Raw genomic sequence first — 16,131 nt, forward strand, 5'->3', positions numbered from 1 at the left:
GCCAACTTCGCTTCCAACTCCTTTGATCTCTTTTCTCCTTGGATAAATATATCCCACAATTCCTTCATTTTCTTCTCACTGTCTTCATTTATTTCATTCTTCCACATTGTAATCTTTCTGGGCAAATGAAGCTAGGATCTTGACATTGGCGATAGTTGATTTGGTCTGTCATGGACTTCACCAAGAGGTCTTGAATTGCAAGAGGTTCATTTCCAGCTTCATTCTCAAACATTTTCTTCTTTCCATCCTCTTTTAATTCTGGAGTTTGATCAGCATTATCAGGTTTTCCTTGGTCTTCTGCTTCCTCTACTTCTCTTTGTTGTCCTTCATCTTCTTTTTCTTTTTTCTGCATATTGAACGGAAACTAATTAGAAATTGCACTGCATTGGAGGAAATGGAAACCGCAATGCATAATTCTCTGTTTAGAGATTCTTATACCTTGTCAAGAGGGTCTCCCTCTTCTCTAGTAGTTTTTCTCTTTTTATATGCTTTCAAAATACCCTGTACAATGAGATTGAATGATTCAAAAACTGCATTGGATAAAATACAAACTGCAATGTAGAAAACACAAACTGCAATGCACTGTATACAGATTTTAATTACCTTGTCAACAGTGTCTTCCTCTTCCCTGGTAGTTTTTCGCTTTTTAGGAGTTTTGAAAATACCCTGTACAATGAGAATGATTTAGCATGGATTCACATTCAAGATACATTAAAGTAGAACATGCGATAAATTGCATACCTCGATGTCATTCAAGTCCTTTATTTGGTTGAATCTTGTGTGGAGTTCCACAAGACTCCATTTAAGAATGGCAGGAGTTTCTTTCTCCTTGCCCAGGATTGGTTGTATTATGTTTGTCCTCTCACACAGGATATATCATAAATTAGGTTGGAAACTGCTTAGGATAAAACAGAAACTGCATTGCACTAAAGAAACTGCATTGCCTAAAACTCAAAATGCATTGCATAAGCCACTGTTTACTTACCAATATTAGGATAATGCAACCCGAAATAGCTCCTATAGAGCCTTCTCCTCCCTTCTTTGCTTTTGCTTTTGCTTTTGCGACCAAGGATTCATTCATGTAGGCTGAAACAGCTCTTGCCCAAGAATAGCTTGAAAGTGTGTCTAGATTCACACAGTGCTCAAATACTTTCCAATGCAAAGTAGATGAAGCGTTGGCAAAAAGGAATGTCATGCAGAGGTGAATCAATACTAGGCTGACCACCTCCTTGTCGTAGTCAACTTCTTCTTCTTCTTCTTCTTCAGCTTCTTTCTTTTCTTTTCCTTTGTTCGTTTTCTTCTTTTGCTCTGCCTTGGCCTTTTCTTTCTTTGGTTGGTTTGCCAAGGAAATTGTATTTAGTAATTCTGCTTCTACCTGATTTTTTGATGGTTTTCCCTTTTCTCCAAAGTGCCTTATTCTGAAGGTAGAAGTGTACTTATCATTGACAAGTTTGACTGATTTTCCTTCATTTGGCAGTCCTAGAATATGAGTCACTGCATTGCCTGTGATCTTGAATGCTTCGGTGCCAAATTTGAAGGACTTTGTATCCGGATCAAATTTCTTGAGCAGCTGTACTAAGTCAAGGTCTGACTTATTCATGTTATTCATGTCAATTCTCTAGTTGTAAAACAGCTCAATCAAGTTCCAAAATGGGGTTTTCTTGAGAAGCTTCTTCTGCCTTTCGTTGAGCTTGTCTTTTACATCCGTAATGATGCTGTTGAAAGCGTTGCAATTGCACCGAAATTGGACATAGTCTGGGTGCTTTGCTTTCCGATCATAGTTTGGCTTTGGCTTTGGACTTTGGTTTACTCTTTTGAGCCATCATTTTGAATCTTCGCTTTGGTTGGTTTTGAGCTTCCTCCTTTTGTGGTGACATTTCTTGTGCCATTTGTGATCTGCAACAAGAAGGGATGAAAATACTATTAGGACAAGTAGAGATAAACTACAAGCAAACAGAAACTGCAATGCAGTTTGTGGTTCACTGCAATGCAGTTTGTCTTTCACTAAAATGCAAAAAACAGAATATACCAGAAAATATGCATCAACTTGACATGAAATTGAAAGATCAGCATAGTCAAAACAAGAACTACAAAACATAACAGAAACTACAGAACAACATGGCGTGAAATGAGCAACATTCAAGAAGCACAGAAACTGCAATGCAGTTTGTGGTTCACTGCAATGCAGTTTGTCTTTCACTAAAATGCAAAAAACAGAATATACCAGAAAATATGCATCAACTTGACATGAAATTGAAAGATCAGCATAGCCAAAACAAGAACTACAAAACATAACAGAAACTACAGAACAACATGACGTGAAATGAGCAACATTCAAGAAGCACAGAAACGCAATGCAGTTTGTGGTTCACTGCAATGCAGTTTGTCTTTCACTAAAATGCAAAAAACAGAATATACCTAGAAAATATGCATCAACTTGACATGAAATTGAAAGATCAGCATAGCCAAAACAAGAACTACAAAACATAACAGAAACTACAAGAACAACATGGCGTGAAATGAGCAACATTCAAGAAGCACAGAAACGCAATGCGGTTTGTGGTTCAATGCTGATTTGTCTTTCACTGCAATGCAAAAAACAGAATATACCAGAAAATATGCATCAACTTGACATGAAATTGAAAGATCAGCATAGCCAAAACAAGAACTACAAAACATAACAGAAACTACAGAACAACATGACGTGAAATGGAAAGAAGTATAAATAATTTAGCAGAAACTACAATGCAGTTTCTGTTTTCTTCATCAGAAAACAGTTTTGATGCTCTTTTTCTTTCTTTTGTGATTTTTCGGTTTTTAGAGGTTTTCAAACCAAAACTAAACCCAAAACCTAAACTACATTGCAGAATGAAGAATGAACAGTAAGTAAAATTTCAGAACCCTAAAATCGAAGGCAAATTTGTGTTAGGGGTCATTTTCTTACAATTTTTTCCCCAAGAGAGTGCTAAACCCTTCAATCGTCGTCGTTCTGGTCATCGCTCGGTTGTCGCTCGTCATTGGTCGCCATTTCAGATTTTGGGGAATAGGTTGGAACTGCTGAAAGAGAGAATGAAGAATCGGCTTCGATCGTTGGTGGTCTTCGATGATGGTTGCACGAATGGGTTGGTGGTCTTCGATGATCGTTGGTGGTCTGGAGGTTTCTGGAGGTGAAGTTGAAGAGGTTTCTAGAGGTGAAGTTGAAACGTCGCGCGAATGGGTTGTGATTCAATTTTGGTTTCGGTTGATGTCGTTTTGGTTCAGTTTTGGTTTGATGTCGTTTTTCAGTTTTGGTTTAAAACTAAATACTGAAAATGGCATATGTTGTAATTTTCATATTTTGTAATGGTATTTTTGTTACATTTTGGTTTTTTGCCTTTTGCTAATTAGACTAAATTGTATTTCTTTCTACTAAATTAATAAACTATATTATGCTTTAAAACTAAAGCTCCCTATATATTATAACACATAATCTATTTCAATAAATTTTTAATATATGATTTTGGGCCAAAATCTAAGGCTTTATATATTGGACCATATGTTATTAAGTCTTGGGCCTTGATATTTTCAATATAGAAGAGATTTTGGGCTAAAACCTTGAAAGCTTTACTAATTTAGAGTGCTGAGGATTTTGCATGCAAAATATTAGCTTAATGTCTAATTTTTATTGGCTAGATGGGTGAAGAAACCACCTGTGGCAGCTGCCCACATTAGGCATGTATTGGGTCCCCCAGTGCTAACACAGGTGATCGTAAATATTGTGAGGACAGTGGGAATGGTACACCGTACACACACTCTCCAAGGAGTGATCTTTGCTTGCTTTATTTACCCATGTTAAAATCATCTCTCACAATTCACAAACCAAAATCAGAACCTGGAGAATGAAAATGATGGCATTGTATATTTCCACAAAGTTGGCCATCTGGTGCATGCGTTTAGAAAAAAATGAATTATTTGAAGTAGCTTCTGCATGCCTTTGAATAACGACCTTGTATTTTTGCTTGGTGGGGTGGGAGGTGGTCCATTTGCATTCCCACAACCCCTCCTGCACATGGGATCCAATTCCACCACGTGTTGGTTGTGCTTTCATTATAAATTGTATGAAAACTACCCTGGCCAACTCATTAAGCTGGCAAGGAAAGATAACATGTGGATATAAATAAAAGTTCAGAAATATGATGTGTTATTTGTAGATTTTATAGAATTAAATTTTGTAGAAATGTCATATGAATTTATATATCAATTTTAATTTATCATCTTAAATTTTTTTAAAAGAAAAATGACACTTTAATTTTTCAAAAACCATGATTTATCATCTGACTTTAATACCATCCAATTTTTCATCAATTTTTAAGGGTATTTTAGTCTTTCCATTTTTAAGGGTATTTTAAAAATCAAAAATTCTTTATTAATATAAAAAAAACTTAAATGTAAAAATGGTCTTTGTGTTTTAACATATTGGCCAATTTAAACCTGCGTTTTCAATTTGGCCAATTCGGTCATTGTGTTTAGGATCATTAGCCAATATTGTTCATTTCGTTAAATTTGATGTTAAATACCCATAATAAACTTTTTTTTTTGTTTTTTGGAAACCTATAAACTTTTTTAAATTAATTAAAAAACTGAATTAATCTAACAATATTAAAAATTCATTAAAGTAAATCATAACATTAGAGAAAGGCTCAGACCAAAATAAAATAAAATAAAACATTAGAGAAGGGAAAAAAAAAAACTTAAAAAAAGGGATGGGGGTTGTCGGGGAGGGAAGGACCCAGCGGAGAGGTGGGAAGGAGAACAAAGGTGGAGAGATGGAGAGAGGAGAGTGGGGCGACGATCGGATGGGCAGAGATTGGGGTGGAGATGGGTTGGAAAATCTAGGTGAGCAACTGGCTGGAATGGGGTAAATGGCTAAGGATGGTGGGGGTTAGGAGTTGTTCTTTTGAGAAGGAGAGAGATATATATTAAGGGTGAGGTGGATCGGAGTTGGGGTGGTGGGTTGTCGGGGAGAAAGAGAAGAGAGAACAATGGTGGCTGGCTGTTGGGATTGGAGGTGGTGTCTTTCATTTTTTTGATTTTTTAGTTTTAGGTTTTTTAAAAAAAATTATTTATTTATTAAGTTAACTCTTATTTATCTATTTTAAATTGTATTCAAATAGTTATTTTTTAAATCAATATTTAAATAGTTTTAAATTATTTTAACATAAAATTTAACGAAAAGACTAAAATACTCTTGAAAATGAATGAAAAATTAAATGGTGTTAAAATTAAATGACAAATAATAAATTTAAAAAAATTAAGGTGACATTTCTCTTAAACTTTTCTTTAAGGTGACAAATTAAAACCGAGGTTTAAATTCAAATGACATTTCTACAAAAATCTCTATAATTTAATCCAACCTCAAAACTTATTAGTAATGCATAAGAAGTCTCGCGACGTTGTATACCGTTATATATACTTGTCCACTGTGGGATAGTATTCTCAAGGACAAGATTGAAGGCAAAGGCAACGCGACATACACACACAGAATAAAATATTCGATGTGCATGTTTAGCCACATTCTGACCCCTCAATTAGAGCTAGATTTGGTCACACATTTTTCCCATCTCCATTATCTGCCTCAATCACTTCTCTCATGTTAATGCTCATGAATTAATTAATTTATCACGTACGTCACTTTATTCCTCGAATATGTTACCATGCATGGGCCATGGCATATATTTCTATGTCAAAGTTCAAGAATAAATTAGGCATATAAAATGATGATATATGTATATATATAGGTAGGTAAGTAGGTACTATATGGATTTGTGTTAAAGAGGAAAGAAAGAACATGTTTATGCTTAAGTCATTGAGGCAAAGGGATAGAAAGAGGATAAGCAGTGCATGAGCAGAGAATGCTGAGGTCTGAAAGGATGAAGGATGGAGAAAATTCTTCCATGTAATTATTTTGACAAGTTGCGCATATACCAGAACACAAGCAATCGTTGATCAAGATTTTGATCATGAGGAATAGCAGTCTTATTCATAGGTCATATTCCTACGCACCAAGAAAGAGCAAAGAGGCTTCCTTGTGAAAGGAGATCTAGCTTCTGAGTTCTGGGTTCGATAAATATTCCTCTTGCTTCACCTCTTTACCCTTTCTTGGTAAATTTTTGAGCAGCTCCTTAATTAAGGCTTGGAATTTTATTCATGTGAATCAAAAGTCCAGTCCCCTTCTGCCCGTATGATCCTTATCACTTGAACCAAAAGCCACATGCATATAATACATTGGTTTTTTTCATGGTTTATCTTAATCCTAACTCTTTTTGTAGGTGTACCGTACAACCTTTGTTGATGACTTTTATTTTTAAATTCAAATCGCTAGGATATGTTAAGCTTTTTTAGGGCATAGTGCTCATCTAACATCGTACGAGAACTCTAGTTTCAAAAGGTACCAGGGTCCAAACCCTATTCTCACAATTTTAATTATTTCTTGTAATCTAAGGCCTTGTATGTGTTTGTCTAACATGATTCACTTGATTAAAAAGCGAGATCAACATTGTAGTCATCTCTTCGCTAAATATGATACAAATAGTTAATATATATATCCTTAAATGATAATTAGGAATGATATTTACTGTAATTATCACTTTAATTATACGACGATGATGATCGATATTTTGAAAAGGAAAACGTGTCTGGCGATTGAAAACTGCATTTCAGATTCTAATTCTCTATCCATGCATGCAGCATTATTGATATTAAGCATCTTTCTATGATAAGTTTTTCTTCTATTATTGTCGTATTGTATTCTTCCCATCTATACATGACATCCTGACATGACGTACTTTTTTCTACTACTTGTCAATAAACACAGCTACCACCTTCCTCTTTAAAACCTACTCTCCTCTTCTGATCACACCCCAACTATAGTTTAAGATCTCTCGTCCTTGTTTCCCTTGTCTCCCCTGCTTCAATTCACTGACCAGTTTTTGGCAAAGCACTTTTCTTATAAGCACTTAATTTGACAATACGGGGCTCTTAGAGTAAGAGCACCTTAAATCAGAGTAGGGGAAGGCTATATTGTTGCATTGGAGAATGAATGGAAAAAAGGGTAGTAATATTGAGATTAGCATCAACATCCCTTCTTCCGTGGCCAAAGTCAAACAGCTTGACCAAGCTGGCAAGAAATCCAGCAATGGAGGAGGAGGCTTCTCCTTTAAGGCTTGGGTGTTGAAAGTTTCGGAATTTGCCAAAGAAGATAGCAACAGAGTGAAGTTCTCTTTGAAAGTAGGGCTGGCTGTGCTTCTTGTGTCTTTGCTTATACTCTTCCGAGCACCTTATGACGTTTTTGGCACCAATATCATTTGGTCCATTCTCACTGTTGCCATCATGTTCGAATATACAGTTGGTATGTAAACATGCACATACAATTTCTCCATGCATGCACACATATCATAAAATTCATGTTAGTTCATCCCTCGCATGAAGATCTAACATTAATCTCGTATTCGGCATGGGTTGTGGTTGGCTGGTACTTGGTACCAATCTACAATACACCAAATACCTAGGATATACCATCTACTTGGTTGATATAAGGTAATATTGGCCAAATATGAACTTAGTATGTACAATATATGCATTGAATATCTACAATATCACGTTATGTCGATTAGTACCCGGTACTAGACAATCTTTTCACTTCAATCAAATAGATAGATAGATTTGTGTATGATTTATTTATGTTGTTCACACCGATTTATATATAAGCTATATATATATATATATATATTGTATGAAGCTGTAAATTCTATTTCTAGGTGCAACATTTAACAGAGGCTTCAACCGAGCTCTTGGGAGTTTGCTTGCTGGAATATTGGCCATTGGTGTTGCTCAAATAGCCCTAAGCTCTGGCCATGTAGCTGAACCCATCATCATCGGCATTAGCATCTTCATAATTGGTAAGCCACGCATAAATTTCCCAAATGATCACAAAAGCCACATATAACGAGATCAAATTATCAGACACTTCAATTCTTGTTGGACATGATTCATTTGCGCAGGAACAATGACATCGTTCATGAAACTGTGGCCATCACTTGTGCCATATGAGTACGGTTTGAGGGTCGTACTTTTCACCTATTGTTTGATTGTGGTTTCCGGGTACCGAATATCGATGGGAAATCCGATGAGGACTGCCATGGATCGACTCTACTCCATCGCCATCGGAGGGTTTGTAGCAGTCTTGGTGAATGTACTTGTTTGCCCTATTTGGGCTGGTGAGCAGTTGCATAAGGAGCTAGTCAACAGCTTTGACTCAGTGGCTGCCTCACTTGAAGGTAAGTTCACAATATCTAGTAGTAGGTCGCATATGAATAATGCTAAAGAGATCACACTATCTAATTATGTCAATTACCGACTGATCATAATAATTGATGTAATAAGTAGACTATGTCTGTCACATAACGTGATCAATTAGTTAACATGAAAGAAAATATGATCCTCTTGAATTTTAATACTTCAAATTTTACGTGTCAATCGATGATTGAACCAATACTAGAGTTCTAATATATCTCGAAATAATTTTCAGAATGTGTTGGGAAATATTTAGAAGATGATGGGTCAGAGCACCCTGAATTCTCCAAAACTGTCATGGATGAGTTTCCAGATGAGCCTGCTTATAGGAAATGCCGAAGCACATTGAACTCATCAGCAAAACTGGAGGCTTTGGTACTGATTTTCTTCTTTAACTTTGTCCATAATTAAGATTTAAAACCTCTAAGCCATCATTAGCCCCATGCCCTGCAAAACTAATCCTGTTTTTGCATATTTTAAACACAAGGCTGTCTCGGCAAAGTGGGAGCCACCTCACGGCAGATTCAGGCACTTCTTCTATCCCTGGTCAGAATATGTCAAGGTGGCAGCTGTTTTAAGATATTGTGCTTATGAGGTTATGGCTCTTCATGGTGTTTTGCACTCTGAGATTCAGGTATATATTCTCTCCTGCTCTCTCGCTCCCCATGTGTATACTTGAAGCCTTTGGATCTTATTTTTCTAAAGGTCTACATATAAAGCATAACCAAATGGGAATCAAAAACCCCTTTCCAATTCCAACGGTTGGAAAAAGAGGGTAATATGTGTTTTCAATCGTTAACTACATTGATCAATATACCACAACAACCCCCCTATATTCTTTTCTTTTCTTTTTTTCCAGCCAAATTTTAGCCCTAATTATACAAAACTAGTTAATCTACCCCCACCATCATATTCCTAGTAATTTCATCCAAGATGCCGTCAAATATGTAAGTGACTTTTGATGGCAGCTTGGTCATTTCACGCTATTTTCTTCAAGAAAAAGTGACTTTAAATGTCATTTGGGAAAGTCACATGTTAAGCACTTGACTCATTTTTTATGACAATTAAGGTTTTTTTTGTACAGAATATGGCGTGAAATGACTAAGAGACACTTAAAAAGATGTTGAATAAATTATTTTATTTGACGGCATCTTAGATAGAGTTGCTAGAAATATGACACTGGGGTAGATTGACCAGTTTTATATAATTCATAAAGGAAATTAGCTAGAAAAAAGTTTGAGGAATAAATTGAAATTATCGACATAGCCTAGCGAGAAATGGTATAATAATAAAAACAAAAACAAATTTTTTTCAGGAATCTACAAATTAGAACTTTTGTCAGCGGTCGGTATTTTTCGGAGCTGGCGAATATTTGGAAAGAATGAATTGAGCTGGGAATAAAAATTATGCAAGTTATACGATGTGTTTATTCTCTTGTTGGTGTCCAATGTTGAGGGACCAGGAATTAAGAATGGAACCAGAATATTAATTATTAATTATAGTTCTCGAGCATATAAGAGATTCCTATGACCTGCTTCGTAAGTGAATTTCTTCAGACCAAAACATGATGTTATGAGAATACAAACTGAAGAAAAAGAAACCCTTTTCTAAATTTTTTTTCTTCTTTTTTTATCTCTATTTGTTCTTCCATAATACATAACATCCCATCAGAATTACAATTAGTTTGTATCAATCTTTTACTGGTTTGGTGTTTAGGCACCGTACAACCTCCGGATTACGTTCCAGTCGGAGATCCGGGAGGCCACAAGCCAGGCTGCAGAGCTGGTAAGGAGTTTGGGGCAGGACATAAGCAGCATGAAAAGGAGCGTCAGAAACTCTCTGCTCAAGAAGGTTCACAGCTCCACAGAGCGGCTCCAGCGTGCCATAGACGTACACTCTTATCTCCTCACATCCACTTGTGAACCCCCAGACACCACCAACTCCTCCAAGCCACTCCCCAGGCTCTCTCAGACCTTAACAAACACCTTCTCCGACCTCCCGAACCAACTGGCTGATCTCGACAGCGGCAACAGCCTCGAAACGAACTTGAGCCAGCAGCTGAACCCAAGCATACCGCAGCAGACGGAATCTAATTACCATGAGCTGATGAGGAAGCAGTCGAGGAGGCTGCATTATTCGTGGCCGCCACTACAGGTTGACGCTTTTGAAGAGGAGGGTTCTGCAGGGGACTTCCTGCCTAGGATGAAGGCATTGGAAAGCACTGCAGCATTGTCACTGGCCACCTTCACTTCCTTGCTGATAGAGTTTGTGGCTAGGCTTGATCACTTGGTTGAGGCAGTTGATGAGCTTTCTAAACTGGCCAAGTTCTGACACGGCATGCGAGAGCACTTGTACACGAGAAAATGTCCACTACTTGTACAAGATCTTATATGAAAATAATCATGTAAAAACATGCTACAGTTTCAAGAAAAAGGAAAGTCCCAAAACAAGTTCGAGATTTTGGACTTGTTTAAAGGGCTATGAAAGTTTTTTTGGGTGCAAATGAGGGCAGACGGTCCAAAGGATTATTTGTAAATATACTTCTTTAACAGGTTTTGTTGGATTTCTTTGTACTTTTCATAGTTACTACCACTTGTGATTTTCAACAGCACCAGCATATGGCAACGAAAGGGTCAATGCATTTGCAAAAGATTGAAAACATAATTTTACCAATCTTATATCAGGATTTAGGAGCAGCCTCATATTAAAAGCGATCAAGGGTGGTGGGTATCCTTTCAAATTGAGCAGTCTCATGACAAATATAACCATTCAATTCTACAACTTTTTTTCTTTTCACACAAGCGATATTGGGGAGGGGGGATTTGAACACAAAACCTTGGGTGCAAGGGTTCTAAACCACTTGAACTACAAGCCCCCTGCCCATCCAATTCTACATTTATTATGGCTCATATTGCAGTGTCACGAGTCATGACATACTTTGTACCCAATATTAATGGCTGTAAAGTTTTTTAAGCTCAAAAAGCTTTTCATGCTCAGAGATCGGAATACTTTCATCAGCCTAAAACAACTCTAAATTAACTCTAAATAAGCATTTAACAAGAAGAATAAGCACAGAATTCATCCTCAAAATTGGTAACTAAATTGCAAGTCAAATAAGCAACCCAAACAGTGCAAAAGGATATATGATCTCAGTAAAAGGCTTTTATTGCACCACATCGTCTGACAAACTGACTGACCCTACAGGCAGTATAACCTGTATTCACAACAAACTGCTGGACAGACACTTATAAAATATTTACAGGAAAGAACACCAAAGACCAAACTCAAATTGCTAACTAACCACTGCCCTACCTTGATATACCCCAAACTGTTACACTAAGGTCTTTTAAGCACTTATGGGTTCTCTCCATTAGAACCAATGAATGAGAACTTCTTCTTCTACATATATCAAAGCCACTAATAGACAACAAACTAAGAAACGAAGGACACAGACATGCTGACCTGCTGAGAAACTCTGCCAATCACCGAGACCGAATCAAATAACAAGGGTGAGAAATAGCCTCACATCCAGTTCTGAGGCATCATGTAGGATTTCTTTGGCCCAGATGAATTACTCCTCCTGCTGTTTGCATTGGAGTCTGAACCGCCTGCCAGCAGAGCCATCAGACTTCCCCCATGCACCCTGCCTTCTGGAATGAGGACTGGGGCTGAAGATTGACCAGCTTGTTTCATGTCAGAACAAGTTCCGGTTGCTGAAGTCCTTATGCTGCTCCCAATATTCATCACATCAACATTCATGTCATCTGCAGTGGCTACTTCTTTCTTCTTGTCCGACTTCCCAAGTTTAGGGTCTTGGACCATAGGTCCCAAAGTAATACCTCCATGAACCCTCTTATCCTGAACCAGACCACTATGCAGTGCACAGAGGCCTGTCTTCCCCCTTGCAAATGAGTTACAAGGACCAATAGCTTGGCCGCCAAAAACTGATCCAGGATGTCCCCATGAGCATCTCTTTCCTCCACCATGTGCCTTACAGAAATCAGTGCTGCCTTGTGCACTCTTACCGCATCCTTCAGACTTGCATCTCTTTCCCCCGCCATGTCGGACACAGTAGTCAGTTCGTCCCCTTGCACTCTTTGTGCACTCAGGCATGGCACATCGCTTGCCACCCCCATGTGCCACACAGAAGTTGGTACCACCATGCACACTCTTTGTACAATGCCCACCACCTTGGAATGCACACCTTTTCCCCCCACCATGGCCTTTGCAATAGGGCGTGCTCCCTTCAGCTCCCTTGGTGCAACCTGGAGCAGTGCATCGCTTCCCCCCACCATGAGCCTTACAGAACATCGTGCTCCCTTGTGCCCCTTTTGTGCATCCTATGGCTTGGCATCGACGGCCACCACCATGTGAGATGCAAAGGCCTGAGAGGCCTTCTGCACTCTTTGTGCAATTTTCCCTTTGACATCTCTTGCCACCACCATGCCTGATACACAATCCTGATTTCCCTCTGGCAGCTCGAGTGCAACCTTCATGACTACACCTCCGACCACCACCATGGGCAATACAAAAATCAGTGCGACCTTCTGCACTTTTTGTACACCCAAGGAATTCACATCGCCGACCACCACCATGGGCCTTGCAGTACACTGTTCGGCCCTCAGCACCCTTATGGCAGCCAGATCTCTGACACCTTCTACCACCACCATGAGATATGCAGCGGCCAGAAGCACCTCTGGCACCCTTTCCACATCCCTCAACCTGGCACGTCTTTGAATTTGAGCTGCGATGCTGTGACTGTTGCTTCTGTGTCATCCCAGAACTGCAGCTGACTGAGCTATTTGGTGTGGTTAATATGCTTGATGAGAGCTCCGGAACAATAGCAGGGGAATCAACCTTTTGTGGAACCTGTTTGAAAAGGAAGCTCGCCCCTGGGTTGAATGAAGTCTGCAATGGTTGTATGGCAATCCCTCGCTTCCAATGGAATGGAGTTGATCCTTCATCTGCATTTTGGGCCCCACCAGCCACCAATGCCATCTCCATGCCTGAAAGAGCCGAAGTGAAACTTGGATTGACACAAGTGATTTCAGATTCAGACAGCCCAGTTGAGAGACTTAACTCCAAGTCAACCTTGGGCTGCAGTTCCAGTGCGCGCAGCTTTGAATTAGCAGGTTTCTTTGGGCTGGGTACCTTTTCATTTCCAAGATGTAATGCAAAGTCCAATTCAAAATCCATCGAGGACTCCTCATCTGTTTCTTTGGCTGAGGACATTGTAGTGCAAGCAGTAGCTGAGCTCCCCTTGCTGTCTGAGGAACTAGTTGAACGGCCAAGCCCAAGAGACAGTGAAGAGCTAACATGCTCCGTCAAAGATCCTCCAATCGAACTCCACTTCCGTTTGATTCCTTGAGAGCCTGACATGTAAGACATTGTAGAACCAGGGGAATTGAGCCGTAAGATAGTATCTGCACAAGACTCAGTTCCAGCTCCCCCAACTTGCATTGAGTTGCCCACAATATTGAAGGCATTTGAAGAAAAATTAGCAGCAAAACTCAAGTTCTGCAACCTATTGTCCATAAGTAACGACTAATTGGAATAATATACAAAGACCTAATCAAATTCAAACAAAACAGTCTACCAACTTCCTGGCTAATTAAATTTATCTACAAAATTAGACTTAGATGTCTCTAAAAGAGTACATCCCACCCCCACTAACAAATCCTGATGTATCACGCCGATCCATTTCCTAAAAGGAAATTTAAACCAAACTTTCACTAATCAGCTGCAGCAGTAGATGAATCTTAGAAGACTTGTCTTTATAGCATCATTATGGCAATCAATCATCCTGCTCCAAAACAAATCAGAGTATTAGAGTTAAGAATTATCAAGCCCATGTAACCAAAATTTCACAGATGACAAAACCACTAATTGGAAAAAAGTTATTTACAGTTCCAAGTATGAGAAAATGTTCAAGCATTAGAACTCTAGGGAAAAACAAAACAGATAGTAATAAGAAGAACCTTGAAAAACAGTTCAATCTACCTCAAATGAGAAGAAAGGAAGATCATGTAAAGCAGTGAAAGAAACCAGCGCCCCGGAAATCTACAAAGAAACAAAAACAGGTAATCATAAGAAGTCATGCAGTAATAATATAGACAGTTACGACTGAACAACTACAGTACTTTTGCAGAATTGGTTGACAGACAAGCAACTATAATGAGGATGTTAAAAAGGAAAAAAAAATCAATACAATTAATGCTCACATGACAGCTCAAATACAGGCAAGAAAATATGAATTAATGCAAAAACAAAAAAGATTTGCTCAGCCAGACTAATAAATACAATAAATGACATTTTGGGAGTTTCCGGCCTTACAAAGAAACTATAGGAATTGGCTTTTAAAACTCCCAACCTTTTTTTTAAGGAAAACAATTAGAAAAGATATGGGAACCGATATATTCAAATGTGGGTATGCAAATTAAATGGGGTTTGAATTTCTAACAACGTGAATACTCCCAGATCAGATTCAAACACATGAAGTCTGAAACAAGTAAAAGAGCCAAAACAGGACAAATCACCAGAAGAATTGACTCTTAAAATCGTATCGGTTGGGAACACTGGCACCAACCTGGGTTCGACCAGTAACTCAGTTAATCGAATTAACACCGAGAATAATATATTTCATTCTAAACCACGAAAAGAAATAAATAACAGAGATCTAAAGAACATTGTGCATACAAAATTCAACATAATTTCCAGTGAATTAGCTGAAAACAAATTGAAAGGTAGAGTACTGAAAACTAAATTGAACAATACCGATTAAAACTTCCAGAAAAAAGGAAAAAGAAAAGGCAAACCATGAGGAAATATAGAAAAATCTCATTTGGACGACAGATTTGTTATACAAATGTCATACCAATAACAAATCTAGAAGAATCATGTAAATTCATTCTGTGTTTAAAGAAAAAATTCAAGAAAAAGAGAAAGTAAATCAACAGAGCGCAAGCTATGCTATGCTCTGTTTGGCTGACAAGAAAGTTAATTCATAACACTTCTTTTCTCGAAACCAGAAACTTCAACTCACTTAGCCAAACAGTTGCTTAATCTAACATATCAAAATCAACTTCCTTCAAAATAAATAAAGAAAACAAATTAAGAACAAAACCGATATCAAATGAAAGCAAAGTTCTTCAAATCCTTTCAATTCATTCGGCACCAAAACAATCCAAACGAAGCTGAATTGCAAGAAATTGGAACAAAAAACCCGAGAACAACTTGAATAACAGAGTTGAAGCATCACCGTAACAACACGATTTGAGATTTAGCAACGAAAAAGTCTGCAGAAATTACCTCAGATTTGGATTTGGATGTGGATTTGATTGGCTTGAGTTTGGCGGTGCGAAGAAGGTGTTAGGGTTTTAGGGCTTGAGAGGCGCCCGCTGGAGAGTGGAGGAGTCGGCGAGAAAGAGAGAGATAGAAGAGAGAGAGAGAGAGAGATGCGGAAATGACGAAGCAAGAGGTGGAGGGTGCGCGTGTTATTAAGAAAAGGAGTGAGGCACGTGGAAAAACAGACTGTGGGTTGTGAATCGATAACCAGGGTTACTTGTCAGAGACACAATCATGGTAATCAACGGTTGCCATTTTTTACATACTAGTTTCCTCATCGGTTTTTTTCTTCCTTTTTTCTTCCAAGTTTCCATTTATATTTTTATTTTCTTCCTTTTTTTCTTCAAAGTTTCCATTTATATTTTTCTTTTCTTCCTTTTTTTTTTCTTTCTAAGTTTCCACTTATATTTTTGCTGTAAAAAAAATTTCCATTCTTACTGTCCGTATTGACTCTAT

General features: G+C 38.1%; 3 protein-coding genes and 1 pseudogene across 3 annotated transcripts; 1 reads left to right on the forward strand and 3 right to left on the reverse strand.

The window, feature by feature from the left end:
- Nucleotides 1–432: 432 nt before the first annotated feature.
- On the reverse strand, nucleotides 433–1,114 carry LOC148915219 (uncharacterized). The gene is made up of 3 exons (XM_089055693.1): nucleotides 987–1,114; nucleotides 742–877; nucleotides 433–666 (listed from the first exon to the last, which is right to left on the reverse strand). The coding sequence occupies exons 1-3, from the start codon at nucleotides 1,079–1,081 to the stop codon at nucleotides 433–435; spliced, it is 465 nt and encodes a 154-aa protein (XP_088911819.1). The 5' UTR covers nucleotides 1,082–1,114.
- Nucleotides 1,115–1,262: 148 nt separating this feature from the next.
- Nucleotides 1,263–1,935, reverse strand: LOC148915220 (uncharacterized; annotated as a pseudogene).
- Nucleotides 1,936–6,857: 4,922 nt separating this feature from the next.
- On the forward strand, nucleotides 6,858–10,898 carry LOC103337614 (aluminum-activated malate transporter 9-like). The gene is made up of 6 exons (XM_008240782.3): nucleotides 6,858–7,387; nucleotides 7,797–7,937; nucleotides 8,040–8,315; nucleotides 8,567–8,706; nucleotides 8,819–8,965; nucleotides 10,048–10,898. The coding sequence occupies exons 1-6, from the start codon at nucleotides 7,075–7,077 to the stop codon at nucleotides 10,660–10,662; spliced, it is 1,632 nt and encodes a 543-aa protein (XP_008239004.2). The 5' UTR covers nucleotides 6,858–7,074; the 3' UTR covers nucleotides 10,663–10,898.
- Nucleotides 10,899–11,473: 575 nt separating this feature from the next.
- On the reverse strand, nucleotides 11,474–15,843 carry LOC103337613 (WRKY transcription factor). The gene is made up of 3 exons (XM_008240781.2): nucleotides 15,640–15,843; nucleotides 14,332–14,391; nucleotides 11,474–14,134 (listed from the first exon to the last, which is right to left on the reverse strand). Exon 3 carries the CDS (start codon nucleotides 13,864–13,866, stop codon nucleotides 11,854–11,856), a length of 2,013 nt encoding a protein of 670 aa, XP_008239003.2. The 5' UTR covers nucleotides 13,867–14,134; nucleotides 14,332–14,391; nucleotides 15,640–15,843; the 3' UTR covers nucleotides 11,474–11,853.
- Nucleotides 15,844–16,131: the final 288 nt, after the last annotated feature.

This window comes from Prunus mume, linkage group LG7 (assembly GCF_029339155.1).
Source record: "Prunus mume cultivar Tortuosa linkage group LG7, ASM2933915v1, whole genome shotgun sequence".
In the NCBI taxonomy this organism is placed as follows: Eukaryota; Viridiplantae; Streptophyta; class Magnoliopsida; order Rosales; family Rosaceae; genus Prunus; species Prunus mume.

Bases quoted from the DNA above. Each gene is read 5' to 3' on its own strand.
- LOC148915219 (XM_089055693.1), bottom strand. From the start codon at position 1,081: ATGAATGAATCCTTGGTCGCAAAAGCAAAAGCAAAAGCAAAGAAGGGA. The intron at 878-986 runs GGTAAGTAAACA...ACCTAATTTATG, and splicing joins GGTTGCATTATCCTAATATT to ATATATCCTGTGTGAGAGGA. The intron at 667-741 runs GTATGCAATTTA...CTCATTGTACAG, and splicing joins AGGACTTGAATGACATCGAG to GGTATTTTCAAAACTCCTAA.
- LOC103337614 (XM_008240782.3), top strand. From the start codon at position 7,075: ATGAATGGAAAAAAGGGTAGTAATATTGAGATTAGCATCAACATCCCT. The intron at 7,938-8,039 runs GTAAGCCACGCA...TCATTTGCGCAG, and splicing joins CATTAGCATCTTCATAATTG to GAACAATGACATCGTTCATG. The intron at 8,316-8,566 runs GTAAGTTCACAA...AATAATTTTCAG, and splicing joins AGTGGCTGCCTCACTTGAAG to AATGTGTTGGGAAATATTTA.
- LOC103337613 (XM_008240781.2), bottom strand. From the start codon at position 13,866: ATGGACAATAGGTTGCAGAACTTGAGTTTTGCTGCTAATTTTTCTTCA.